This window comes from Stegostoma tigrinum, unplaced genomic scaffold, assembly GCF_030684315.1.
Source record: "Stegostoma tigrinum isolate sSteTig4 unplaced genomic scaffold, sSteTig4.hap1 scaffold_158, whole genome shotgun sequence".
In the NCBI taxonomy this organism is placed as follows: Eukaryota; Metazoa; Chordata; class Chondrichthyes; order Orectolobiformes; family Stegostomatidae; genus Stegostoma; species Stegostoma tigrinum.
Genome location: NW_026728099.1, coordinates 269,330 through 296,736, shown reverse-complemented (window position 1 = coordinate 296,736; position 27,407 = coordinate 269,330). Strand labels below are relative to the sequence as shown.

At 40.5% G+C, this 27,407-nt stretch overlaps 1 protein-coding gene across 1 annotated transcript in view; it reads left to right on the top strand.

The window, feature by feature from the left end:
• LOC132207790 (ral guanine nucleotide dissociation stimulator-like 1) overlaps positions 1-27,407 on the top strand; it is a 60,686-nt gene that overhangs the window by 19,830 nt on the left and 13,449 nt on the right. Inside the window, exons 8-21 of the mRNA XM_059643650.1 lie at positions 471-548; positions 2,621-2,698; positions 6,012-6,089; positions 6,923-7,003; positions 8,051-8,143; positions 14,040-14,233; positions 14,860-14,987; positions 17,134-17,349; positions 19,364-19,467; positions 20,255-20,333; positions 22,798-22,884; positions 23,446-23,478; positions 25,327-25,478; positions 27,207-27,266. Of these exons, the coding sequence (XP_059499633.1) occupies positions 471-548; positions 2,621-2,698; positions 6,012-6,089; positions 6,923-7,003; positions 8,051-8,143; positions 14,040-14,233; positions 14,860-14,987; positions 17,134-17,349; positions 19,364-19,467; positions 20,255-20,333; positions 22,798-22,884; positions 23,446-23,478; positions 25,327-25,478; positions 27,207-27,266 (1,461 nt within the window). The remainder of the gene's footprint in view (positions 1-470; positions 549-2,620; positions 2,699-6,011; positions 6,090-6,922; positions 7,004-8,050; positions 8,144-14,039; positions 14,234-14,859; positions 14,988-17,133; positions 17,350-19,363; positions 19,468-20,254; positions 20,334-22,797; positions 22,885-23,445; positions 23,479-25,326; positions 25,479-27,206; positions 27,267-27,407) is intronic.

The window sequence follows — 27,407 nt, the reverse complement described above, 5'->3', positions numbered from 1 at the left end:
CTGTAAGATTATGTCAGGGTTGCTTCAGGAAGATACCCCAATTGGCAGTGCAGTGAGCACCAGTCCAGACAATAGCAATCGCATGAAGCAACTGCTTGACTGCTTCTGCAATGTTTGGCTTATTTTGGGAGGTGAGATAATGTTGAATTAGCATAAGGCTTTCAAAGCTTTTCAGTGGTAGATTGAATTTTGCTTGTCTTTCAGTATTTAGTTCTTGCATAGCCCAGAAACAACTTTCAACAAGGGTGAAATACTGAAGAAATGGCTTTCTCTCCTTTTTGCCCTGCTCTGTCTCTTCCAAGCCCCACCCCAGCACTGCCTCAATATGAAGACCTGTGGGCATCCTGTGGAAGTCAAAACAATCCATCTCTCAAGACTGTGATTTTTTTGTGTTGAATTGGGTTGGATTTAATTCTGGACGAGTTTGCCTGTTCTAAATGACTTAATTTGTCCTCTTTGATCAGTTGCAGTTTTGGAAATGTTGACAGTGCAAATGGTGAGGAAAATGGAAGTTGTGGTTCTTCAGGATCCAGCGAAATAATTGCTAAGTAAGTTTAACTGCATGCATGACAAAGTGAGTCATTATTCAGAATATGACAAAGCGGTAGGAAATAGCTGGGGAGCTAGCAGTTTGTGCAATGTTGTACAGCCATCAAATGGTAATAGCCCAGAGACAATGATTTGATAATGTTTGTACCAGCTCTCAAAGAGGGACTTGCCGATGTTCAGTCCTAAATCCCTTTACTGTGTAACACTGCGAAACATCTCCTTTCGAAAATTGTAGCTCACTTTTGAAGACCCCATTTGAAGCTGCATCCACCACACTATTAGGTCGAGCTTTCCAGTTCCTAAATAGGCTATTTAATAAAAAATCCTTGTCACCATTGGTTCTTCTTGCTGATCATCTTAAATCAGTGTCCTTTTCTTCTTAAGCCTTCTGTCACAAAGAACCGATTGTTCTTATCCATTCTAACCAAATCCCTCATGATTTTGAACACTTTTAAAACCACTTTTTAGTCTTCTCCAAGAGCAGCCGGAGCTTCTTCAGCCTCTCCACAGGATCTTTAATGGAATGTTTCTTTTCCAAACATTGGACTATGCAATGCAGGTAAACGTATTGAAAAACTTGACTCTCTAACTCTCTGCTTTCCAGTGTTATTACATGCCCCACCTCCCCCCATTGCCCAAAAATAAACAGACCGTGGTGTTCTGAAAACTTGTGTGAAAGGTGAAATTCCTTCTTCCTTGCAGCTTCCCCCCAGCTACTCTTCCAGACTCAGTCACAATCACTTGTATACCACCAGTTAAAACTTGGAGGGGGAAAACAAATCACGATCTATTGTAGTTATACACATCAGAAATGTTGCCTGTTTAACAAATCCAGTTGATAAGTACTTGAAAACTTGAGAGGGCTTCTCATTTGAAGAGTGGTTGAGGGTTTTGGTTCTGTACAGGATGGAGTTTAGAAGGATGGGTTGGAATTTCATTGAAACTTACAGCATACTGAGAGGCCTGGAAGGATTGCACGTGGAACGGAGAAGATGCTTCCACGAGTAGGAGAGATTAGGACATGCGGGCACAGTCGTGGAGTGAAGAGACCAACCATTAGAACTCAGGTCAGAAAGAATTTCTTCAGTCAAGGAGTGGCTAATCTGAGGAAAACATTGCAGAAAGCCATGGAGGCCAAGTCATTAGGTCTATTTAAGATAGAGAGAGAGAAGCGTTCTTGATTAATAAGAGGATCAAGGTTTCGAGAAGAAGGCTGGAAATTGGGCTTGAGAAAGATCTCAGCCAGAATCAAATGGCAAAACAGACTCAGTAGGCCGAATGAGCTATTCCTGCCCCCAAAACTTATGGCCTTATGGATTCCACATGAAATTTTTCAATGTTCGTTTTGTAAGGAAGCCATTTCTGGGTGCAAGTGCTTGTTTACAATGTCTTTAATTTTTGCCTTATATAATCAGGAAGGCAAATGTAATGTTGGCATTTATTTTGAAAGGACTTGAATGTAACAGCAGGGCTGTACCTCTGAGGCTTTATGAGGCTCTGGTCAGGCCATACTTGGAGTACTGTGTACAGACTTGGGCCCCGTATCTCAGGAAGTATGCACTGTACCTGGAACGGGTTCAGAGGAGGTTCATGAGAAAGGTCCAGGGAATGGAAAGCTTAAAATATGAGGAACGTTTGAGGACTGTGAGACTACACTCATTGGAGATTAGATGGATGAGGGGTATCTAATTGAAACTTTCAGAATACTGAATGGCCTGGACAGAGTGGATGTTGGGAAGATGCTTTCATTGGTAGGACAGACTAGGACCCAAGGGCCCACATTTAGAATAAAGAGGAGATCTTTTCAAATGGAGATTTGGAGAAACTTTTTCAGCCAGAGAGTGTTGAATCTGTGAAATTCACTGCCACAGAAGGCTGTGGGGGCCAGGTCATTGAGTACATTTAAAACTGAGACAGATTATCGAGGGGATTAAGGGTTATGGGGAGAAAGCAGGAGAATGGTGTTGAGGAACTTATCACACATGACTGAATGGCAGAACTGACTCAATGGGCCGAATGGCCTAATTTCTGCTCCAATGTCTGATGGTCTTATGGTCTTAATGAATTGCAGGTCCAAAACCTTTGACAGCCCAAACTCTGATAAAGTTGAAGAACCAAGTTCACCGAAAGCGACTGCAGAAATTTCAAAGTAAGTTTCATCCTTCTGTGCTTCATTCGTAATACATACCATGAAAAGAAATTGCTGTGAATATAGTAGCTCTTGAAAGATTATGTCGCCATTCGAGACGATAAAAATCACATTAAAGAAACAGCTTTATTCCCTCCGAGGCCATTGCCAGTAATTAAATCAATGACACATTTCAGCCTTTGATCTATAGAAAACATTCAAAAATGTTCAGTGAAAATTTGATTGGCCCTCAACATCCAGACCTTGGTGGTCTAACTTGCAACAATGCTAAACTGCGAAACCTCCCACCTCCCGTCAAATGCACCAGCCTACGTAACTGGAGTGACCGACATATTTTCTCTGAAAATTTGGAAAGCAAACCATCCAGTGTAGTCATTCATCTGGACTTTAACCGAATGAGGACTTGAAATACTGAGCATTTTGGGCTTCAAAATTTATTTTCAGTGTTTATAAATCAGTTGTAGATGCAAATCCTTTTCTTAATTTGTGCTTCATGAGCACTTGCAGCTGCAGATATTTTGGCCGTATAGATTGTCGGGTGGGTGGGAATCAAAGTTTGCCAGGCATCTGTGTAACCATGAGGAAGCAAGGTTGATCGGAAATAATTTTGATATGTTTTAATTCTGCTTCATTTGGAATGCAGCAGTGTGAAAAGAGAATGATGGGGAACCATTGATTTCTTCAAAATTTTTAGTGCAATGTGATGAGTGCCACTCCAGACTATAGCAGTCACAAATTACAATCCGACCCCACCACCCAAGACATTTTTCCATCCCCTCCCCTGTCTGCTTTCCGGAGAGACCACTCTCTCCGTGACTCCCTTGTTCGCTCCACACTGCCCTCCAACCCCACCACACCCGGCACCTTCCCCTGCAACCGCAGGAAATGCTACACTTGTCCCCACACCTCCTCCCTCACCCCCATCCCAGGCCCCAAGATGACATTCCACATTAAGCAGAGGTTCACCTGCACATCTGCCAATGTGGTATACTGCATCCACTGTACCCGGTGCGGCTTTCTCTACATTGGGGAAACCAAGCGGAGGCTTGGGGACCGCTTTGCAGAACACCTCCGCTCAGTTCGCAACAAACAACTGCACCTCCCAGTCGCAAACCATTTCCACTCCCCCTCCCATTCTCTTGATGACATGTCCATCATGGGCCTCCTGCACTGCCACAATGATGCCACCCGAAGGTTGCAGGAACAGCAACTCATATTCCGCCTGGGAACCCTGCAGCCATATGGTATCAATGTGGACTTCACCAGTTTCAAAATCTCCCCTTCCCCTACTGCATCCCTAAACCAGCCCAGTTCATCCCCTCCCCCCACTGCACCACACAACCAGCCCAGCTCTTCCCCCCCACCCACTGCATCCCAAAACCAGTCCAACCTGTCTCTGCCTCCCTAACCGGTTCTTCCTCTCACCCATCCCTTCCTCCCACCCCAAGCCGCACCCCCAGCTACCTACTAACCTCATCCCACCTCCTTGACCTGTCCGTCTTCCCTGGACTGACCTATCCCCTCCCTACCTCCCCACCTACACCCTCTCCACCTATCTTCTTTACTCTCCATCTTCGGTCCGCCTCCCCCTCTCTCCCTATTTATTCCAGTTCCCTCCCCCCATCCCCCTCTCTGATGAAGGGTCTAGGCCCGAAACGTCAGCTTTTGTGCTCCTGAGATGCTGCTTGGCCTGCTGTGTTCATCCAGCCTCACATTTTGTTGTCTTGGAATCTCCAGCATCTGCAGTTCCCATTATCTCTCTCACAATAAAGTGTCTGCTGGGCTGCCTCCCTGGAAAATTTATAACAGAGACAGTTGTCTAAAATAATAGCATCACCATTGAAGCATCCAAAACACTTAGATGGGAAATTGTTTTCAGATCAATATTGAGGTTATATTTCTGGACAATGTGGCTCTGGTAAAATTGCTAAAGAAATGAGTTAATCTCCTCTACCCCACCTCAGCACTTCTCTGTGTTCCTCCTTCCTGCTTCAGCTGCACCCTCCCCACAAACTTCCTCCAAGTTCATTGAAGTGTCCTCCAAATGTCCGTAACATTTGAAGAAATATGTCGTCAATTAAGAATGTGACCTGCTCCCCGTGTCCGAGCCTTGGTATATCTCCCATACAATATTGCCATTGAATAGTTTGCATTTTTAATTATCTAATTTGGCCATTTGCCATGTGTATTCATGGAGTCAGGCACTTTCCCAAGTCAGAGACCTGGAATTAATCCTGAGCTTATTCTGTCCAGATCTTTAACTAAACTCAGAACTGTTAAAGAAGCAGGATAGAAAAATGATTTTTTTTTCAGCAAAACAGCCACTGGTGACTAATCTGACCTTTAAGCTTCAGTGAATTTGAGCAATGACAAATTCCTACATCAGTGCTCCGAATCAAACTTTGAGTTACAAGCTGTGCTTGTGAGAGTTGAATTGTCAATAGTCTGTAAAGAGCTTGTGTTTCTTTTTCAGAGATGAGGAAGTTAAACTTAAATCCTCTCTTTTGGGATGTTTATTGTCTGTCCCAGTGCAGAGGTTCTTTATTTGACATCTTTACACCTCATCTACTGACTCATTCCCCCTCTCAGCCAAAAATCCCAATGTTGATAAGAGTGCCAGAAATTAACATTATGATAATATGCACAAGTAAAATGATTTATTTGGTGTTTTGTGACCATTTGCAGCTGTGAAAATGTTGACATGTCACACTGTGTGGTGGGTAGAAACCTAAGTTTGTCAGAAACTGAAGGAGTAATTGACAAGTAAATTTGATGTGACGTCAGATTAATCCTGTTGTATGGTATTTGGGATCTAATACTGTCAAAGGAAACTGTTGGGATTTGCTGTAAGATTATGTCAGGGTTGCCTCAGGAAGATACCCCAATTGGCAGTGCAGTGAGCACCAATCCAGACAATAGCAATCACATGAAGCAATTGCTTGACTGCTTCTGCAATGTTTGGCTTACTTTGAGAGATGGGATAATGTTGAATTAGCATAAAGCTTTCAAAGCTTTTCAATGGTAGATTGAATTTTCCTTGTCTTTCAGTATCAAGTTCTTGCACAGCGCAGGAACGGCTTTCAACAAGGGTGAAATACTGAAGAAATGGTTTTCTCTCCTTATTGCCCTGCTCTGTCTCTTCCAACCCCCACCCCAGCACTGCCTCAATATGAAGACCTGTGGGCATCCTGTGGAAGTCAAAAGAACCTGCTCTCAAGACTGTGATTTTTTTGTGTTGAATTGAGTTGGATTTAATTCTGGATGAGTTTGCCTATTCTAAATGACTTAATTTGTCCTCTTTGATCAATTGCAGTTCTGGAAATGTTGACAGTGCAAATGGTGAGGAAAATGGAAGTTGTGGTTCTTCAGGATCCAGCGAAATAATTGCTAAGTAAGTTTAACTGCATGCATGACAAAGTGAGTCATTATTCAGAATATGACAAAGCGGTGGGAAATAGCTGGGGAGCCAGCAGTTTGTGCAATGTTGTACAGCCATCAAATGGTAATAGCCCAGAGACAATGATTTGATAATGTTTGTCCCAGCTCTCAAAGAGGGACTTGCCTACGTTCACTCCTAAGTCCTTTTACTGTGTAATACTGCGAAACCTCTCCTTTCGAAAATTGTAGCTCACTTTTGAAGACCTCAATTGAAGCTGCATCCACCACACTATTAGGCAGAGCTTTCCAGTTTCTAATGATGCTATTTTTAAAAAAAATCCTTGTCACCATTGGTTCTTTTTGCTGATCATCTTAAATCAGTGTCCTTTTCTCCTTAAGCCTTCTGTCACAAGGAACCGATTGTTCTTATCCATTCCAACCAAATCCCTTATGATTTTGAACACTTTTAAAATCACTTCTTAGTCTTCTCCAAGAGCAGCCCAAGCTCCTTCAGCCTCTCCACAGGGCTGTCTAGTTTGTCATCTATGGTAATATTTTTTGTGAATGTTTTGTGCACCCTCTCAAATCCCTTCCTGAAGTGTGGTTGGTAAATACCAGAGTTGAGGGGAAATCAGGAGGTTTTTGTTTAATCATGATTAGTCAGAACATATTTGTTTTTCATACAATGCTCCAATTTTTAAAGTTCAGAATCCTGATGATATCTTCAACCTGCACTACCACTTCTATAATTATTGTGCACACACATACACACACACTATATATCGAATATCAGACATGGATCATTTCAGGAAGCACCATATCATAAGATATTTATTTTGGCTGCAGAAAAGAGGAAGGAACAATCCAGAATAATTTTGATTTGGAGGAGGTCCAACTTCAAAAGGAGCAAGAAGGCGTTTGCAGCAAGTAAGGTTGAACACAAGTTCAGGGAAAACTGTAATGAAACAGCAGTCTGTCTTACAGAAGGAGGTTGTTTAGTGACAGTGTCAGAATGTTTCCACAAGCAGGAAATAGTGGCAAATGGTACAAATGATGAGGATTATTGATGACCCCAATGTGTACCGAGTTAATTATAAGTAGTTCAGAAGGGAAGTGTTGAACTAAATGATGCTGGCAGCTCATGTTAACAGGGAATCCGAATGTCGTCCTCCATTGTGAGCAGTGAAAGGGTCGCAAAAGTGGGGCTAATGGTCATAAATCCACTGTTTAATCTTCACAGAGGTAAGGGCCTGGCTGAGATACTATTCAGAAGAAGTTGATGTCCAATTCACGATGAAAAGTAAATAGTTGAGACAAGGATGAGCTGAGGTTGGACAGCATTTTAGAAATGTGAAAATAAAACAACTGCAGATGCTGGAAAACTGAAACGAAAATGGAAATTGCTGGAAAAGCTAAGCAGGTCTGGCAGCATCTGTGGCGAGAAAGCAGAGTTAACGTTTTTGAGTAATTTAAACCACTGAGCTTTTACAGCAATTTCTGCTTTAATTGGAATGGCTGGCTGTCCTTGGTGTCGGTAACTCAGAAGGAAGTGAATTGTAGACAACTGAGGATACTGAGAAAGAGAAAAATAGCTTGAGGCTGCAGTGGCACTTTGCACAACAACCTAATGCTGTTTGAATGCAGGGGTGGTATCAGAGGACTGGAGGATTACAACATGTACTATGTTTATGTTCAAAAGTGTGTGGATAAATCCAGCAACTAGATTCATCTTATTGGTGGGACAGCATCACAGGAACTGTAATCCCAGTCTCAAGCAAGAATACTTGGGGAGCATATGGGCTAACATTTTATGCTGACTCAGAAATCTTCACCATCTGGTGTGTAACCTGTTTAATAAAACCATCTGATGGAGGCTTCTAATTCTGAATCTTTAATTTTCATGGGTATTTTAATGGATTTAACTGAAGATAAAAGGGTTTGCTTGAGGTGTTTTAAATTGTTCTTCATGTTCAGTTGCAGCTGTGAAAGCGTCGAGTCTGAACACGGTCCGAATTCTGATGAAATTCAGAATTTAAGTTCACCAGAAAAGGGAGCGACAGTCAAGAAGTGAGTTTGATCCAAAATGTGACCATGTTATGCTTCATTTGCAATACAGTAGTGTATAAAGGGAATGGCTGGAGAGCTGGTGGCCATAGGCTGGATAATCAGAAATCTCTTCATGAAGGCAGCGATGTTTCCATGCTGTATGACTCTGTAACACATACCACAGAAACAAATACACGGATATCATTCCAGATCATGGCACATTGATGAAGAAACAGCTTCTGAGTTTTTTTCCTATTCTCTCCCTAATTCTGAGGAACAAGCAATACAAAGCACAAGCAGCAGTTGCATGTGAAGGTGTTGAGTTTATCTCAGACTGAAATTTCTGGACTAGTAGCAAATGTAAGCTATTGAAGAAGTGGCTTCACTCCTTGCACCTGCTCCTTTCCCCTGTTACCACCAGCCGCCACCACTGCTGGCGAGCTGCTTTGGCCCTCAAGGGCATTTCTGGTAAACTTCCTGAGGAAATTTAAAGAACGTATTCACTATTTTATGCAGTTTTACATTTAGAGTGTGACCTTGTTTCATAAAGTTAGCTGATCACAGCTTGGGATGCTGAATTTTGAGACTTCATTTTTTTATTTTACGGCTGGCAACCAATTGTAGACCTAAACACCATTTCAATTTGCTTTTTCTTTTGTGGTTTATGATAAATCGCAGAAGCATAGACTTCAACAGATCAAGCTTTCTAGAAGAATATAATTTCAGTCCTGCAGAAAAGGAAACACTAATGAAAATGTAAGTTTGATTTGACATGTAGTGAAATTGTATTTTCAATGCGAAATTTAAGAATGTGAGAAGAATTGCTGGAGAGCCAGAAAGACCTGTAAAATAATGTAGAGCCTTTGTCATGAAGATATGAGGCACCCAGAACAGGATGGCAAACGGCACTCCAACCCATAACAATCACATTCAAGAAGCTAAATAATAACTGAAAGAATCACGGACACTGCAACTCAGGGACAAAAACAAAGTTGTTGGAAAAGCTCAGCATTTCTGGCAACATCTGTGACGGTAAGAACAGAGTTAATGTTTCAGGTCTGGGTGACCCTTCCAGTTCTGAGGGAGGGTCGCTGGACCCAAAATGTTAACTCTGTTTTTGCATTAAAGAAGCTGCTTGCCTTGCATGTCCAATGATTGCATTCTTCCTAGAGATTGGCTTGTTAATATTTTTCAGTGTAAATCATCCAAAATTCTTTGTCTTTTGGAATTGTTTGTCCTACATTATCACGCTTTTGGGGTTGTTTATCTCAGATTGTCATTAATCTAGTTTGTGATAATGATGCATTGTTGCAGGAATGGTTTTCCTCTTCACACCACTTTATTAGAAGTTATCCTGCAAACTTCCTGTGAATAGTTGAAACCGAATGATACCGCTATCTAGAGCAGTCAGATACTTGGCAAGTGGTTTGTTTGTGGTGTCCTGACTTTGGTAGCCCTCCGACTCCATGCTGCTGTTGTACGTTTTGCACATAATGGATCTTGAATTAATACTTCCTGAATCTATGAAATCCAAATAATCTCATGAAATCATTTTTCATGTTTGAAGTTTGCCAACGAAGTGCTTTCAAAGATATTTGACTGTAGAAAGCATCGCACAAATGCATCTCCAGCTGGAATTCTAGTTATTTTTGAGCTATACCAGATTGCTGAGGTTGTTTTACTGCTCTGAATAAGATTAGATTACCTACAGTGTGTAAACAGGCCCTTCGGCCCAACAGGTCCACACTGTCCCTTGAAGCATCCCACTCAGACCCATTCCCCGAACACGAAGGGCAATTTAGCACACGGCTGATCCGCCCAGCCTGCACATCTTTGGACTGTGGGAGGAAACTGGATCACTTGGAGGAAACTCACTCAGACATGGGGAGAATGTGCAAACTCCTCACAGACAGTCACCCAAGGCTGGAATCAAACCCGGGACCCTGGAGCTGTGAGGTGGCAGTGCTAACCGCTGAGCCACCATGCTGCCCTGCATGACACTTTGGCTGCATGGGGTTAAAGATGGGATTATTCTTCTTTGTCTGGCCATTCGATTAAACTCTGTGCTTTTTGATTAAGACAAAAGAACATTTATCCAATAGATTTGAGTGCTGGACTGGACTTGGGGACTTTAAAGTTTGAGATTCTTACCTTTATATATACAGTGATTTATTTTCTTTTGTACATGGTTTGCTTACTCATTTATTTTGTTTTCTTGAGTTGATATTGTTTGTCGTTTTTACAATCAAGAAAGCCAATGCCTGAAGGGCCAAGCACAGAAAAATTACTTGTGAGCAAATACAAAGGCAAATTTTTGCAGTATTGCATTGAGAAAAATGGTCAATTTGAGGGAGTGAGGATTTTCAGGGAATATTTTTACTTCAGATGCAATAGCAAGCGTTCACAACTGGGCTGCACTGAAGTTTGAAAGAAAGCTCAAACAATTTATGAAAAATGCAGCAAAGGAAAAATCCCTCTTGTTAATCAAACAAATAGGACACAGTTGGCCAGGCAGCATAGGAGGAGCAGGAAAACTGATGTTTCGGGTCTGGGCCATCCACCAGAAATTTTCTGAAGAACGGTCCAGACCTGAAATGCCAGCTTTCCTGAGCCCCTAGCCTGCTAGCCTGCTGTGTTCATCCAGTTCCACACCTTGTTATCTCAGACTCCAGCATCAGCAGTAGCTACTAACTCAGAACACAGTTGGGATGCCTTGTGCATTGCTATTCACTCTAACCCACCCAGTTGGCTTTTTGGGTAAAAGAAACAAAGTTTTAGAAATCTAAGCCACAGGGCTTGGTGGTGATCTGGACATTTTTCTCCAACACCTAGCTATTCATGTCTGGATGAACACAGCTAATTGTGGATACCAAATTGGTCCTGATTAATTTCACAATATTCCTGTACTAATGTCTCAAGAGACATATAGGGATGAAGTGTATGAAGGAACCTAAATTATCCTGATCCCCGATTGAGGACAGTGTAATCCTCATGAAAGTAATGTGCTGGTTTGGCATGTTATTTGGTATGTTAATCTCCTTTTGAATTCAAGTTTTTTGGGTTGACTAAAGTAGAAAAATATCATTTTTGTTTTCTCCAGAATAATAGCTTACAACCTGTCAGTTTGACATTGAAGAAAACACAGATATTTTGGGGGTTGAGTAAAAGCATGGTCAAAACATGGTTTTAAAGGAACATCTTGAGTGAGGGCAGAAGTGGCAGGAACATATCCAGTGAAGTTGTCATCGATGAAACAATTAATCTCAGATGCGCAAGTGGCCAGAATTTTAAAGAAAGACAAAAGTGCACCTGTACATAATTATTTCAATTCTGGAAGACTCTAATACTTTAAGAATACACTTCTCTCCAGTGCCATTGCAATCTAAGTTTATGTTGTGCTCGCTTTCGGAAATGATCCTTTTAGATGGTGGAAGGATGATAATGAGTAATTAAATGAAATGATGTTGTACACTGCAGCTGATTAGAGGTTTCAGATTACTCGGTAGGGATGTAGTAACTTGTTCATGAATCTATTGGAAACAGAGACTTTACTTCTAGTGGGACGACAGAAAAGTGTTTTGGGTCAAATTTTGGACTCTGCACAGTACTAATTAAGTTCTACCATATTGTCAGCAGGGTAGAGGCTCTTTAGCTCAGCAACTTATTTCCCAGCCACGAAGGCTTTCAGTAGGATATGGAATTTTTTGGTTTTGTGATCTTTTGAATTGATTTTTCTTTCTATATATTTTTGGAGGGTTACTGTTCGAGTGTTTGTAATGTGATCTAAGCATTTCTGAAAGATTCAGGACCAAATGAGCCCAGGCAACTTCCTTAAGTCACATTTCCAGTGTGTTTCAGTTAGTCACTGTTTCCGAGAGGTAACATAACAAATAACATTTCCACAGCCTTGTCCCTCCATCTCTGCAATTTCCTTGTGTCCACTTCAGACGTTTCTCTTTTTTCCTGTCCAGTTTCACTTTTTTGCCTATCCCAGATTATGTTTGTCCTGTTGTTACCAGCCATGGCTTCAGCTGTTTAGACTCTAAAATCTGAAATGCACAGTATTGTTTTCTCCATTTTTTAAAAAGCTGATTAAAAACTTCACCTTTTATCAAGCTTTTCATAATTCTTCTGACCTCACTGAAAAACATTCTCTTGACATTTCCAAAAATGAGTCACTTCATTTCATAATTTGCCATGTTCACCAGTTAATATCATTCAGCACCTTAGCAGTGTGGGCCAGCTGTGTTTTTGAATCATTGCAAAAGAGTACGACCTATGCCAACTGACCTGAAAGCAGATGAAGTCAAAATAGTCCCTCCAGTGTAAACTATTTCTAAGTCGTATATCTTTCTCAAACAACAAGAGGCTATTGCTGCATATGGCGCTATGGCTGCCTAGCATTTCCTACACCAACCACTGTTTAACAGGAATGGAGCTGGTAAAGTCTGAGTGAAGCCCCAATGTCTGTGTGTAATGTTTCACATCATATAATTTCTGTGCTGTAATGATCTATTATGAACGGACTCAAATAAGTGATCATCTGTTTCAGTGTAGGGCTGCAGATAAGGAAATTCCAAATTAAAAACTAGAACAGCACTTTCAGTGTAAAATATTCCATGTAAATTGGGGATGCTAATCAAACAAATGTTTACTTTTTGGAGTCTTTGGAACATCAAAGGTTTATTCTGCCTATTGCATCATAGACCATAGCTGCAACTCAGTCCATCTCGCAATTCACAACAAGACTCATCATTCTGATGTTTGCTGGCCCACGTTGTCTCTCGGTTGACCAATGTCTGAACTTCAGATTTTTTTTCGAAAAAGACTTTCAATTCTTGTGTTCACATCCTTTCACGTTCTTATTTTGCTTTTGTCTGGAATTATTTTAGGTCCCAAACTTTGCCTGGTACATTTCTGTTCTGCCACGTCCAGTGTGCTGTGTACTTCTTATTTTTTTCATCAGCCCACCACCGTTAGTGCTTCTTCCTGCAGATGTATAGTTTCTTCCTCCAGACATCACCATCTCTCGCCTTTAAGAAACTCGTGAAGAGTCACGATGACCAGATGTTTGGACACCTGTTTGAATATCTCCTCCTTTGTCAGTTTTTGAATGGTTAATCTGCTGTGAAGGGCCCTGGGGAGTTTTTCTGTGCAAAGGGTTCGATTTCAGTGGTGTGATGACTTCTCTGTGCCGCTGATGTCTTGTTGCAAAAAAGTAACCATTGATTTACCTGTGAAATAATGCTACATGGCCTCTCAGTATTAGCCAGGCAGGCAGTTAAAATAAGTGAATTGAAAGCTGACTATGTTGGAGTATTTCATTATTCATCCTCAGCTGGACCCAATTTATCCATGTTACCGAGGTATCCAAGTACTGGCAATGCAACTCCCAGAACAAAGACAAACAAATCATCATCATCCTTGTGTTTTTCTTTGTTCATCTGATTTGTCCCATTTGACTTTGAAAAAGAAGATTTTTTGTTAAAGCTCACTTTCTCTTTACTAGCAAACTCTAAACACCAAGAGGTCCTGCTGGTGTAATAAGTAACCTCAGACACATGTGAAATCACTTTATACGTGAGCCTTAAGCTTACTTGTGCAATCTACAAAGAAGAAAATTTGGAAACATGGCCAAATTGCAGTTTCCATCCATGGCCAGCGTAATTCGAACTTGGACAGCCATTTCTTCATCATTGGGTCAAAGTGCCACACAGCCCCCCTCTGATGGCACAGCAGGATCACCATTGCCATGTGCACTGCAGCAGCTCAAGATGGCAGCTCATCTCCTGTGTGAGCACGATGACCCCATATTCCAACTTTAATCTATTGCATTTACATTTGTAGAATTAGAAGCTTTTTTCCCACACGTTTTGCTTCCCCGATAAACAGATATAAACTCTGACTTTATTTCCAGTGCTGTACCTGAAATTCTTGAAATCTGGCTGGAGGAGTCTGCCGAAGACTTTTGTCAAGTTCCAACTTACTCTTGTCTCCGGAAGGTACTTTGCTACTTGAACCAGACAGTGTCGGGGTCAGATGCTGAACATTGGGCCCAGAAACTCCTGAGTCGGTTTTTGGTGGAGGAAACAGCGGAGAAAGAGATGTTCAGTAAGATTTATAATTATGTTGCAAAAATGTGGTTTTAATTCAGGGTGCCTCCCTACAAGTTTGTGTGCGGCTTGCCCCTCTATCTCAGGATTTAGTTCATTTTGGTTTCCTTTGACAAGCTTCAAAATTACTTCCAAATATTTGGGTAAATGAAGTTAATTAAAATTATTGCTCAGTGATTACCCCTGTACTACATGATGTACAAGACAAAATTCTGCATAGAAGTGATACTCTAATATGGTCCGATAAGACCCAGCAGCATGTAATACGACTTTCTGGACAATTTCCTTTTGAACTGTTGCCGTCAATGACATTTTATTTTATAATCTGATGTAATAAGTTTGCAAGTTATTGTGAAACAATAGATTGTGATTCGGAAGATTTCCTAAAGCTAGAAATTGGGATGGGGATCTGTCATTAAATACAATTTCTTTTGCAATTGAGATGCTCCCAACAAGAGGATTTCAGTGCAATATCATATTAATTTCACCAAATCTAGATTTAGAAGTATGACTATTAGATAACTATTGTAAACCAATGCATGACTTCTATTCACAAGTTTGTGAGATATTTTAGAGCAATGTGAACTTTGGGCACAAAATAAATGTCTATCTTCACTTGCACAGAAGGCTACCGTAGAAGAGTTAGATTCTATATTGGAGAAGAACACGACCAAACCATCGAACAAGTTGACGAAAAGCTCCTGTCCTCCCCATCACGCTTCATTGCAGAGCAGCTGACTTTTATGGATGCTGTGAGTAAACAGGAATCTGGGGCCCAGTCATTCTGAATAAGATATTTCAGTCAGCAGTAGGCATCTGAATCTCTCTGTATTGTTTAATGCTATTACTGCTCCACCAGTCGTTATAACTGAATTCCCTTCAAAATGCAGTCTTCCAAGATGTTAAAATGTGTTGTTTGACGTGTAACTTCAGTATCTCGCTTGAAATACCTGCCAACTAATACTTCAGCACTTGTCATTTGTTTTGAATGAGCGTCATGTGAAATAAGTGACCCGAGAGAGCACTGAAAATCCTTTGTAACTTAGTGTTGAACCTTTACAAAATGAATAGTATTTCAGGGTAAAAGTTTAATTGTTTCATCATAACAGTCACTGTTTCTTCAAGAGTCCACTGATTTTGTTTGAAGTATCCAGTATGGCAATTTTGTTGTTTTCCCAGAATCTCCTGGAGTGGAATCAGCCACACGGTATTCCAGTCTCGCCTGCAAGGTGGCTTGATGTCTACCTCTAAAAAATGAGACTCGTAGTTGCTGAATCAAAATCTGAGTTATGTCAAAGTCTGGTCATAGGCTTAGGCTTGAAGTGGAAGTTCAGTGGTCTGTATGTCAGCATTGGGTGTGACTCTAGAATGTAAGTAGTCCTCTAGGTCTCAAAAATCCCAAGCATGTGTTAGTGTTCAGAACAGGGGTGCAGCGATCTCATCTGGAAGTGACCACTTTGTCAAAAGTAGGTTTTGGTTTTGGGATAAGAGGTAATGGGAACTGCAGATGCTGAAGACCCGAGATAACAAAGTGCAGAGCTGGGTGAGCACAGTTGCTCCTAAGATGCTGCTTGGCCTGCTGTGTTCCTCCAACTCCACACTTTGTTATCTCAGTTTGTTAAGGGGCAGCTGCTTTTCTGCACAGAGTTCAAAAGGTAACTGTCTGTTTTCACTGCAGTTTCTGTTGCATATATGTATGTATATACCGACTGGCATTTAGAGTGTAATCATGTGACATAATGATGACAGCAGCCATTTTTGGTGGGAAGCAACCTCGTTGGGTGTCTGTCGAGGAATGTAGCTGCTTTTCTTTTGTTGAATCATAGAGATCTGCAGTGAGGGCTGTGAGTCTTTTTTTCAAATCAGTGGTTTGACCTGATGAATCTCAAAGCGGTTTTTTTTTGATCTCATTGCCAGTTCTTTTTTTTTTTCCTTTACCGCACAGGTCCAGGGGGCTGAAGCATTAAACAGCAGGAGTTTTATTATGTAGTTTGGGGTCGAGGCAGCAGGGTTAGCCGAAGCTATTCCTTGCCAGAAATGATCGATGACATCATTGTGACGTGATCAGACTGTTAAAAGTGAGAGCCCACCATGCTTGCATAAACATGCAACAGTTTCCCACTCGATGGTTTCTGAGCATTCCATTCTATTCCAACCTGTCACAGCCAACTCTGGCTTTGAAAGTGACGAGACTGACAAATTTCTCCATTCTGAATGAGTTTACGGGGATCTGAAGGAACTATTTGCCAGCTGTGTTAACTTTCACTGTTGGGGCACAATTGTTGATGGGAGTTGCTCATCTTGAAGAGGGAGACAGAAGGACATTATGCAATCTGAATGGCCAGTTGACAAGCTTGGACGTTTGGCAATATTCGTGTTCAGCATGAAACCAACAGTGGGGAAGTGTTGACATTGAGATCTGTTGAACCAACAGAGGGCCGGGCTGCCATTGTGTTCTGTCAACCTGCCTTGGTGCGAGAAGTAGACGTGATGCAGGGCTGCTATACTGATGCCCAGCCTGTCTAGCCTGTGGGCCACCAGGGCTGAGCATCTGTAGCAGTGACTATTGCCAGCAGAGCCATGCATGATGGTGTGCGTGGAGCCGACAGTCGGAGTTGGGTGGAGATAACCAGTGATTTTAAATCTAACCCACAAATAGGAAGCAGATGACTGAAAATTCGAGGGTTTTGATCTGTCTGAATAGCCAATGTGCCCTTGTGCATCAATGTGAGTATTATGTAGCCAGTCGTTGACAATATGGCATGCGGTTTTAATGTACAATTGCAAACTAGCAGGACGAATGTACCCATGGACGGACAAATCTTGTTTGTCGTTCATTGCCAAAATCATGGCACGACTGACACCTTTACCCTTTGTTTCCTTTTTATTTTTGATCAGGATCTTTTTCGGAAACTTGTGCCCAGCCAATGTTTAGGGTCCATCTGGTCTCAACGAGGGAAGGAAGAAAAACAGCATCTGGTATCAACCGTCCACGCCACCATTATACAATTCAATAATGTTACAAAATGTGTCACCAGCACCATATTAAGACCTCAACAGCTGAAACCACGGCAGACGGCTAAAATCATTGAGAAATGGATTGATGTTGCCCAGGTACACTATTCTTTAATGGTTTTTAGCCTTTGTGACATGTTAAAGTCCACAGTGCATGAAACAACCATGGTGGAAGACAGCAAGCCATTAACACTATGTGTTGATATGTCCAAGGTTTGAAAGCCTCTTGAATTGGCGAGCAGAATACTTTTCTGAATAAGAGTTGAATGCTTCATGGAAAATCCTAGCATTCATAATTTCTGTAGTGCTGGCTGCTAATAGTTCTTGCCTCAGTTTACAGTTGCATTGAAATATTAATGTATTTTTTTCTAATCAAAAATATTTATGTGGATAAAAAAGGCAAACTGATTTCAGATTTTTACTGGCCCTTCAAAAATGAAGTTAGTTATTGGGCATTACATAGAGTTATTTGCCTCCCTTCCAAGCTGTAGTCAATTTACGAAACAGTGTACATTTTATTCCCAATGTTCTGCATTCTGTGTGCCCACATGATGGCCCTCCAGTAACTTGCCTGGTTGTCTGTTTCCTATGTGTTTGTCAAAGGAATTTGTCTCAGCATGTTAGTCAGCAATCGGGAAAAGAGTGAGGAAGGGCTGTCAGATCTGATACCAGGTTTGTACTTGTCGCCAACATGTGGCATTCCCACTCGTACATTTGGAAAGGATCAGGATAGGAACCGAGTAATTAACTAATTAAGGAAAGGAAGTAATTGATTCTTACTGATTTTGTAATCCTAAATTGCACTGGATTTTGCAACAAAACTGTACTTTCAATGTATTTTCCCGTATACACGTGACAACAAAATATTCATTCATTAGTAAGGTTTGGAATGAAAGTTCACAATAATTCTGTTGCCAGCTAATTTAGAGAAGCCTGGTTTGGGTCTTGGCAACACTGCCTGCATCAGTTTTGACTCATTATGAGTCTTGAGGCATTAATGGGACCTTGATGGGGATTTGAAAGTCTGTCTCCAGTTTTACAATATGGAGCAGTTCAACCGAATGTAGGCTGACACCCAGTCATAGACATGGATGAAAGAGTTCCTGACATATCCACTGGCACTATCAAAGGCTATTCTGAAGAGGAATCACTTGATCACTTGGCTGACTTTTCTAGTTCTGATTTTGAGTTTTTACAATAGTTGACAAGGAGTGGCTTCCATGTTGAAGTGCCCTCCATTACTTCCATTTTACTGCAGCAGCTTTATTTCCCTGAAGCCGGAAGACTCTGGGCTTGAGAACCTACCTGCTGGCCTTGATCAGATAAGGCACTTATGATTATGCCAATTGACGCACCTCCAAAGAAATCCCAAATGGTGTGATCACCCTGCCCCTCCCTGGCCTTCCTCCCCAAGCAGAAGTGGCTTTGAGACCTGATAACAAACACTCGCAGGCTTCCTCCTCATCTCCACCACACCCCAAAGTACACATTTGGGAGGTTTGATTTGATCCAGTTTTCTCCCTACCTCCAACAGGTTGGTGGGGTGGGTGGTGGAAACAGATGAAGGACATTCAGCTGCTAATCTAGGTAAGATTAGTTAACTCAGTATCAATAACGTAGTGATTCATAAAAGTAGACCCAATTTCCTGATTTGTTTGTTTTCCCTCGAATGAGTATCTCACGTGACTGGTCCTGCCCTCGTATTCTGTCAGATAATACAACCTATCATTCATTTATGAGCAAAATGTGATGGATATAACAAAGATGATTACCCCACCTCCACCCCCCTACCTTTGCCACTTCTACCACTCAGATGTCCATGTCTCAATCCTACTCATTTTAAGCTCTCCTTTGGTGTCAGTAATCATATCTAACCAGTCACAGGCTGGCAGCAAGTGAACTGAAGAGGTTGTCTCAGAGGGATACAAAATGAATATCAAGGTTTGAGTTGCCAAGAATCATGGAATTCTTTCCCTCAAAAAGTTTGTTTGTTAATGCTGTTATTTTCTCAGCTAACATTTTACTGATAGAACCTTTTTAAAAAGTCTGAGGTGTTGGGTAATGGAGAGTCACTGCTTTTTCCACAGAACTCACGGCTTTTTTTCTCTGACAGGAATGTCGGATCTTGCAGAATTTCTCGTCAGTGCATGCTATTACCACTGCATTGCAATCAAATAGTGTGTTCAATTTGAAGAAGACTTGGGCAGCTGTGTCAAAGTAAGTCATTGTTCAGAAAGAGCCATGTAATTTTTATTTAATAAATATGAGGTAGGAAATTGCAGGTTTGACCTCCAGGTTTACTTGCACAAGTGATCTTCACACACTCGGTGCATTAATAGGATTACCAGAGGCACTACAGTGCAATCCTAATAATTGGCTAATTGGCAGAATCTTTCATTCTTTCACGAAGGAGCGAAGAGTTAATTTGTTTAAGTGGAAAAAGAAAACTGTTTGGCAACTTGAAATATTTAACTATCGTGTTCCAAAACTGATCTGCTGTCGGATGGAACGTAACACAGTTTCCTGTGGATATGCTGTGATGGGGTGATATAAGCCAGAGGTTTATGTGGGATACTAAAATACAAAAACAACAATTATTTTAATCACCCAAGAAAGCACTCTATAACACTTTGAAGTGCACACCTGTAGTTTATGTTCGTGTGCCTCAGACCATTTGATCATGGTTGTTTTTTGTAGGCAGCTTGGGAATGAAGTCTCTCTTGCTGCAATGAGATTCACCAAAACGACTGCACTCAAGAGCTTTTGCGGCACAATGGCAGTATCCCCATCCCTGGGTTTCAACAATCAGGGTTCAAGTTCTACCTGCCCCAGAGATTGCCAAAACATTTCTGAACAATTTGGCTAAAATAACTATACTTACTGTAAAAATGCTTCACTGCCGTTCACTGTCTGTATTACTTGCTTATTTGTCAGATTCTATGTCGGCTGTTTGTTATCTTGACTCTATTCTGCCAAGAGTAATTTGTCTCATTCTCTTGACTAGGAGCAGTAAGATAACATTTGAAGACCTTTCAAACAATGAAGAAGATAACTTTATAGCAAGTAGAGAGCTGCTAATGGAGGTAAGGTGTTGCACTTGGCCCAGTGTGACTATATTCAGGGCGTGATCAATAGTTTCCAGTAAAATATCTGCAATGAACTCAGTTGGTGACTGAATGCGTACAGATTCTGTCAATCAATACTGCAACAGGAATATATGTATTGCAGTCCAGGTGGTCTGGCTTGGCTCAAGTCTTCCAAGATTGTTTTGCCGTGATTCTTATAATTGCTGATGATATTGCAGTTAACATTTTAATCAACATCTAATGTGGTTATGCTGCAGTGATGCAGCCTTCATAGATTATCTTTCTCAGTGTTCATTATCTTGGAAATTTGAACTGAAGCAATGTCTAAAGTGTGATATGTGCCAATTTCTTTTTCTTTTGCTTTGTACACTTCAAGGGCCTTGTAATTAATAAAAGCCAAGGCAAAACATTAAGAGATTTAACTGGTTCTCATAAGTGTTTTTACTCAATTACCATGTCTTCCTTTTATTGTTCTCCGCAGTAAGGACTATTTGCTGCGTAGGAATGGAGAGATATTCATATCTCTTTGTTTGTTCAGTATTTCAGACATCAACTATCTAGTTTCAACTAGCTTGGACGAAAATTGACAAGTTTCTAGCCATTCCTCCTCACTCCTTTTATCATGCACTTTGTCCACTCATTTTGCTCCTGAATTTGATAAAAGAACAAAATAATTGGTCAGATATAAATATTTTGGTGCCACTTTACCAAACTAGTTGTCCAGCTCAGAAAATTGTCAAAGTTTTCTTATTCTCTAAATCATTCTTAGATGGAATTGAAGCATTTTTAAGCTGGTATTTGAAGAGGGAGAAATGCAGTAATCATGCTAGCATGTTGTCAGTTTGACAGCCACTCCATGTTTCAAACTGCTCAATGTTCCAGTTGCAGAGAACTATCTTTTTACATTGCTTTCCAGATGTTTGCCCTAGAATTTCTACTGCCCTGCTGTCACACTTTGTTTATTGTGTGTTGTGATTGGTGCACTGTACAGAATTTCAACATATTTTTCTGATCTAGATTGAATCTAAAAGTAGGTTTGCTTTTATAATCAAAAATGTGTGCTCTGCATGATGATTGTTTTTGTGGTGCAAAATTCTGTAAGTATACAGGGGAAAATGTGAGTTCATGATTGGACAGTTGTATAACTTCCATAAAGCTTTCTCCCAGATTATGCAGTGAATGACAGTGCATGGTTTGCTAATCTTGCAGCATCTTACACAAATGTGCTTTGGCAATGGTGCAGGGCACCGCAATAGTTCTTGTTGTGAGTACATTAATGTTCAAGACACAAAAGCTCCAAGTATGAACAGCAGGTTCACAGATGACACAATAATTGGAGCGGTAGTAAGTAGCAAAATGCCTTAGTTTCTCGGCACACATTTTTCCAGCTGTGGCTCAACTAATGTTATTTACAGTTCCATCATTACTTCTTTGCTCTTATATTCAGGCAAGTATCCAATATTTTATCAACTTATCCACAGGTCCTCCTGCCTTCAAGAATATGTTTATGCACACACCAAGGTCCTTCTGATCCTCTGTCATCCAGACCCAAAACATCAACTTCCCTGCTCCTCTGATGCTGCCTGGCCTGCTGTGTTCATCCAGCTCCACACCTTATTATCTCATTGAACATATATTGTCCTGACTTATTAGACTCCCAAAATGCTTCACCTCACACTTTTATGGATTGAATTCTATTTGCCTCTGTTCAAGCCTTCTAACCAGCCCATATGTGTAACCCGAGAGACTAAGGCTTTTTGCTGTTTACAACCGTCCAATTCTTGTGTCATCTGTGAACCGGCTGTTCATACTTGGAGCTTTCGTGTCTTCAACATTAATGTACGCACAGTAAGAACTATTACTGTACCCTCTGGTATGCTGCTGGATGAAAGCATCAAGTTGCCGAAAAGCCCCTCAAAAATCGCATTTACTTCCTGCCACAAACCCAGTATTGGTTCCAATTTGCCAATTCCGATAGATCTCCTAGGCTGTTAGGTTCTTCACCAACCCACCGTCTGAGACCATTAAATTATTTCTTTGGGTAAGAGAGGTGTCCTATGAAAAGACATTGAGAAGAATTATATTCTTGAGTTTAGAAAAAAATGACGTTTAAACTTGTTGAGACAAAGTTTTGGAGATCTGGTGAGGTAAATTGTTTTTGTCTTCAAGCGAAATTGCACATTATGTAGAAAATTTCCAATCTCCAAATGATGAGGTTACACAAGTATTGAGTTTGGTTTCCAGTTCACAGATCAGGGATCAAACGTTGAACTTGCCTGGCCTTTATAGATCTAACTATGCATTCCACTGTATAACTGTCTAAAATTTTGAGTCCTAAATTTTGATTCTAAACAGATTTAGTTGTATGATCAAGGGAATAAATAAGACATGGAGTAGTAATTTTGAGAAATAGGACAATGAGTTCACAATGGATGAAACAAATTCACCTCTCTTTTTCTAGGATATCGTTCAGGGAATTGTGCCGTACCTGGGAACTTGCTTAACAGAATTTTCAGCGCTGGATTCGGCTTTCCCGAATTACCATTCAGTAAGTCTCTCTTACAAGATTTGGATTCCTTATTTGCTGATGAGCGCTATTATTATCGTTTCATTGCAAGCTGCTTGTAGATGAGAATCAAAGCAATAAAAAAATGAATGAGTTTGATTAATAATCCCAACCAGAACAATTTGATGCTTTGTGCTGTGAATCAAACAATTTGTGAACAAAGGAACATGCAAATCACTTTGCAGTTAATTGAATATCGGTTTAGTTTTCCAAAAGGTTGGATAAGTTGCACATCATTTTTATTCTGTACAGGTAAATTGGTTACCTGGATGTCACTGCCTGTTGAGCAGTTGAACAGCTGAGAATGTCTTCAGCTTTGTACTGATCTACTTGACTGGAGCAAAGGGCTCTCTGTAGTGTCCAAGATATGACCTGGTGGTATGATAGATCATTTGTGATTGGCCTTTGACGATATACTAAAATGGAACCAAGTTTACAGAGCTTGTATTTCACTTCTGATCTTTTAAATTTCATGATCTTGTAGTACTCTTTGACCTTTGTACATTTGAACTAATTTTCTTTGTCCTTGTCTATCTCTTACAGAATGGCTTGATCAACTTTGACAAGAGACAAAAAGTTAGGACTGAAAATTGCACTGTGCAAAATGTTTGGAATTGTATGAAAGGGGAGAAGCATGCCTTTCATTCTTGTGCTGCTTTATTTTCTTGATGGGGGTGTAGCGGGGGTCTACAACTGCATCCTAAATGTATATGGTCACTAATAAATCCAATAAAGAATTCAGGAGATGCTTTGTTGCTCAGAGCAGCCAGATTGCAGAAGCTGCTGCTACCAGGACTCATTGAGAGGATGAGCACAGATGTATTTGAGAGAAAGTTAGATGTCAGAAAGGACACAAAGAGGCATATTTAGAGTTTGAAGCAAGGTGGGAGAGGTGTAAAGATCAGCATGGAGCAGTTCAGCCAAATGTCCTGTTTTTGCGCTGCTAATGTGCTGCAATTTGCCTTTGAGCAGTCACAGCCACGTACAGGATATGCCAGGTGTTATGTGAATGAGGATGTTGTTCAATTAATCTCAGTGTCATGGAAGCTATTTCATTATTGAAGACACTGGGTAAACAATCTCTCCATATTAGTCAGTATTTTCCTTTAGATGTGAGGCATCATTTCGTCATGGGATGTCAGAAATTGAGGGAGTACAACTGTTTGGATTCTCACTGACTGGGCACTATTTTTTACTCCATATTTCTGAATTTGGTAATACCAAATTCTCAAACATCCCTGTTGTCACGGCTACTGTTGAGGGTATCATCAAATCCCTATAGTGTGGAAACAGGCCATGCGGCCCAACAAGTTCATAGGGCCACTCTGAAGAGGGTCCCACCCAGACCCATTCCCCATGTCTAACTCACTGAACCCCAAAATATCCCTGGGCACTACGGGCAATTTAGCATGGGCAATCCACCTATCTTGCACATCTTTGGACCTTGGGAGGAAACCAGAGCACCCAGAGGAAACCCACTCAGATTATATTTTCATCTTGTACTGCAACATTCAGCAGGCAACCTGAGAATATTAATTTGAGTGGAATTTGACCTTATGGCAAACAATGAATTATTGCTTACAGAGCTGTAACTTGAGGTCCCTATGAATAGAACAAGTTCCGATCAGGAGCAGCTGATGCTGAATTTGCCAAACTGGGCCATGTGATGTAAAATCAGCTGGGTGGCAAAGTAGGCATCCAAAGCTGTGTGACTCCAATTCACCAGCTCGGAATGTAATCTGTCAAATGGCCCGCCATTTGTAGTGGCTGATGTGGATGTAGTGAAGTGTTTCTTTTCACTGACCTGTTGAAAACTGGCACGCACTTTACAAGTTGGCAGTAACATGTTGTCAGAGTTTGACTTAGAAAGGTCTGCCCCTTTTTACATGTGAAATTGTGACAAGATTCAACCAAGAAGCCACTGTGGTTGAAAGAAAATAGTCCAGTAACTTCAAGCTGCTCATGGTCCATTCAATTTCATGGTGGTGCAACTTTGAAAAATTAACTCAACATTTTCACCATCTGTCTTGGTATCAGTTACTATAGATCAGCCACTTATTTTGTACTTGGCAGACTTCCTTTTGCTTGGATGAATGATCTTTCATAACATTTCTTGTCTTCACCCTAAATCAGCTTATGGTTCTTAAGTGAATCATTTTTTAAAAATAATCCATCTTTGAAGCGCTGTTCTGGGAATTAGTGTCCTGAAACCATCCTGGATAATCTGTACAGAAATTTATCCTTGAAAAGTCACATTTGTGTCATTTATTTCCAAAGCAGAAATATTTTTGTGACATGATGTACTGTGCACTTTGAATAAAGTTAATGATGCTGTTCAAAATACCATGGACTCGGATTTAGCAGGAACAATTATAGCAGTTTAAACTTGGTTTAACAGCTCATTATTTATTTATGTTCTTTCAGGAATATGAAATAATTTTGGGTATCAAATCCCTGCAGTTTGCTTGCTCATCTTACACCCTTCGTCCAAACGAGAATTTTCTAGACTTGTTCTTTATGCAACAATACTTAAGTGAGGATAGCGAGTACGTAACTGGTATTGTAGGAGTGTGCAGGTAAAACAGTTAAGGGTTGTGTGTGAAATCTTCTCTAGTTATAATTGCTGTTTAATGCTAGTGAGCTGCCAGATTGTTTATTGTCTTGCTTTTCCTTGGTTTCAAAGTTTTGACAATGAATTCTGACCTATGAGGATAAAGCCAGTTGCTCAATGAATCAATTCTGTTGTGTTGCATCAAAATGCGTTTCATTGGTATATAATAGTGCAGAGTATACTACCACTAAGCCAATGATTGCAGGAAAATGCAAAAAACTTGATGAGTGACCAATTTTAGCAACATGTCCAAGAGCTCCTATTGTGGGTGCATCTACAAATCCAGATGTAAATTGTACCAGTTTTGAGAAATGTTTCATTTCCTTCCAATTTCTTTTCAAATACATAATCCTATTACTAACATAAAATTAACAATAACCCTACACAATTGGTCAGCATTTTAAAGTATCTTTCAATGGTTGCCTAAAAACATCATTCCCTCATCTCAAAATAGCCACAGTATATTTTTAATAATGCAACCAAAAATAATCTCCAACTGAAAAAAAACCACTTTGCCATTGCTGGACCAGAGTTGATGAAGGAACCAGATTATAGATCACTGAAACTAATTTTTTAGTTTTGACAGAGCAGGCTTTGTAATAATTACATTGTTTGAAAACAGTTTGCTTCTTCATAAATTGGTGGGCAGAAGTAATTATTTAAAATGTACCTGATGTATCAAGTTACATTCCTGCTTTGAAAAACAAAGCTCACTATTAAGCCCATCCTCAGGCTATGGATGACCATGTGCAGCAAGCACCTGGCATTATCGTCAATTCAATCAGTGGCACCGTCAGTATTGGGCGAACTTTAAACATGGTATTTATTGTAACAGTAATTACAAAATGTTTCCGAAATTCACTTTACATGGATCATAAGTTATATTTAAAGTTCTTTTGGACCTCTCGGATAGTTTGGTTGATTTTCGGACAGATTGTCTAAAAATATCAGCAACAGAAAATCTGGTCAAGAGATATACTCCTTCATTTTACTATCTCCGAGATGTGGCATGTGCTGTTTTAGTCACCTGAAGTGACTGATTCATGACCACCTTTCTTTGCTTGACATTGTCTGTACATTCACATGACAGTGTGGATGAGGCCCAGAGAAACTCCTGTATAACTTTACAACCTATTGTATCACATTCGGCACTGGAAGTTTGATTCTCATGTTTTCCAGTTAACTTTTTTCAAGCCCAGTCCTTGTTAATTTTTTCTGTACCTGCTGTAGAATTTCGAGCATTTTGTTCAATTCCACGTGTTCTGCAAAAAGAGGGGGTTATCGTCTTGGTAAAAAAATTACCCAAAGGAATCGCAGATGCTGGGAATCAAAAACACAAAGAGAAATTGCTGAAAAAATTCAGCAGGTCTGGCAGCATCTGTGAAAAGAAAGCAGAGTTTTCTTTCGGGTCTGGTGACGTTTCTTCAGAACTCTTATTGTCTTGATCTCCTGTTCATAAAGCAGAAAAGATCGATGTGCCTACAGTGAGAACTTTTGTCGCTCATTAGTCAAAGTAATGTTCAGTGTTCTCCTGCCTGAAAACACGTGCCTTTTGCAAACAAAATTATCATTCATGCAATTTCAATTCTATGTAAATGATTGATTTTGCCATTAATAATAAAAATATTGAACAAAGGCATCTGATTCTTTTTAAATGAATCTTGTCTGAAAATGTTTATCTGCCACCCTGCAGCTCCTCTGAACTCGAGAAACCGCCAAAGCCCAAAAAGAGTGTGTTTAAACGCCTCAGCTGGTAAGTATCCCATGTTAAGCACCGCAAATATCTCATTATTTCCTTTATTACCTGGATGAATGGACAGAAAGATAAGTACATCTGTTCCTTGACAAATAGAGACATCTGATGTGTGGTCATTATTGCTTCATTGGAGTGAGA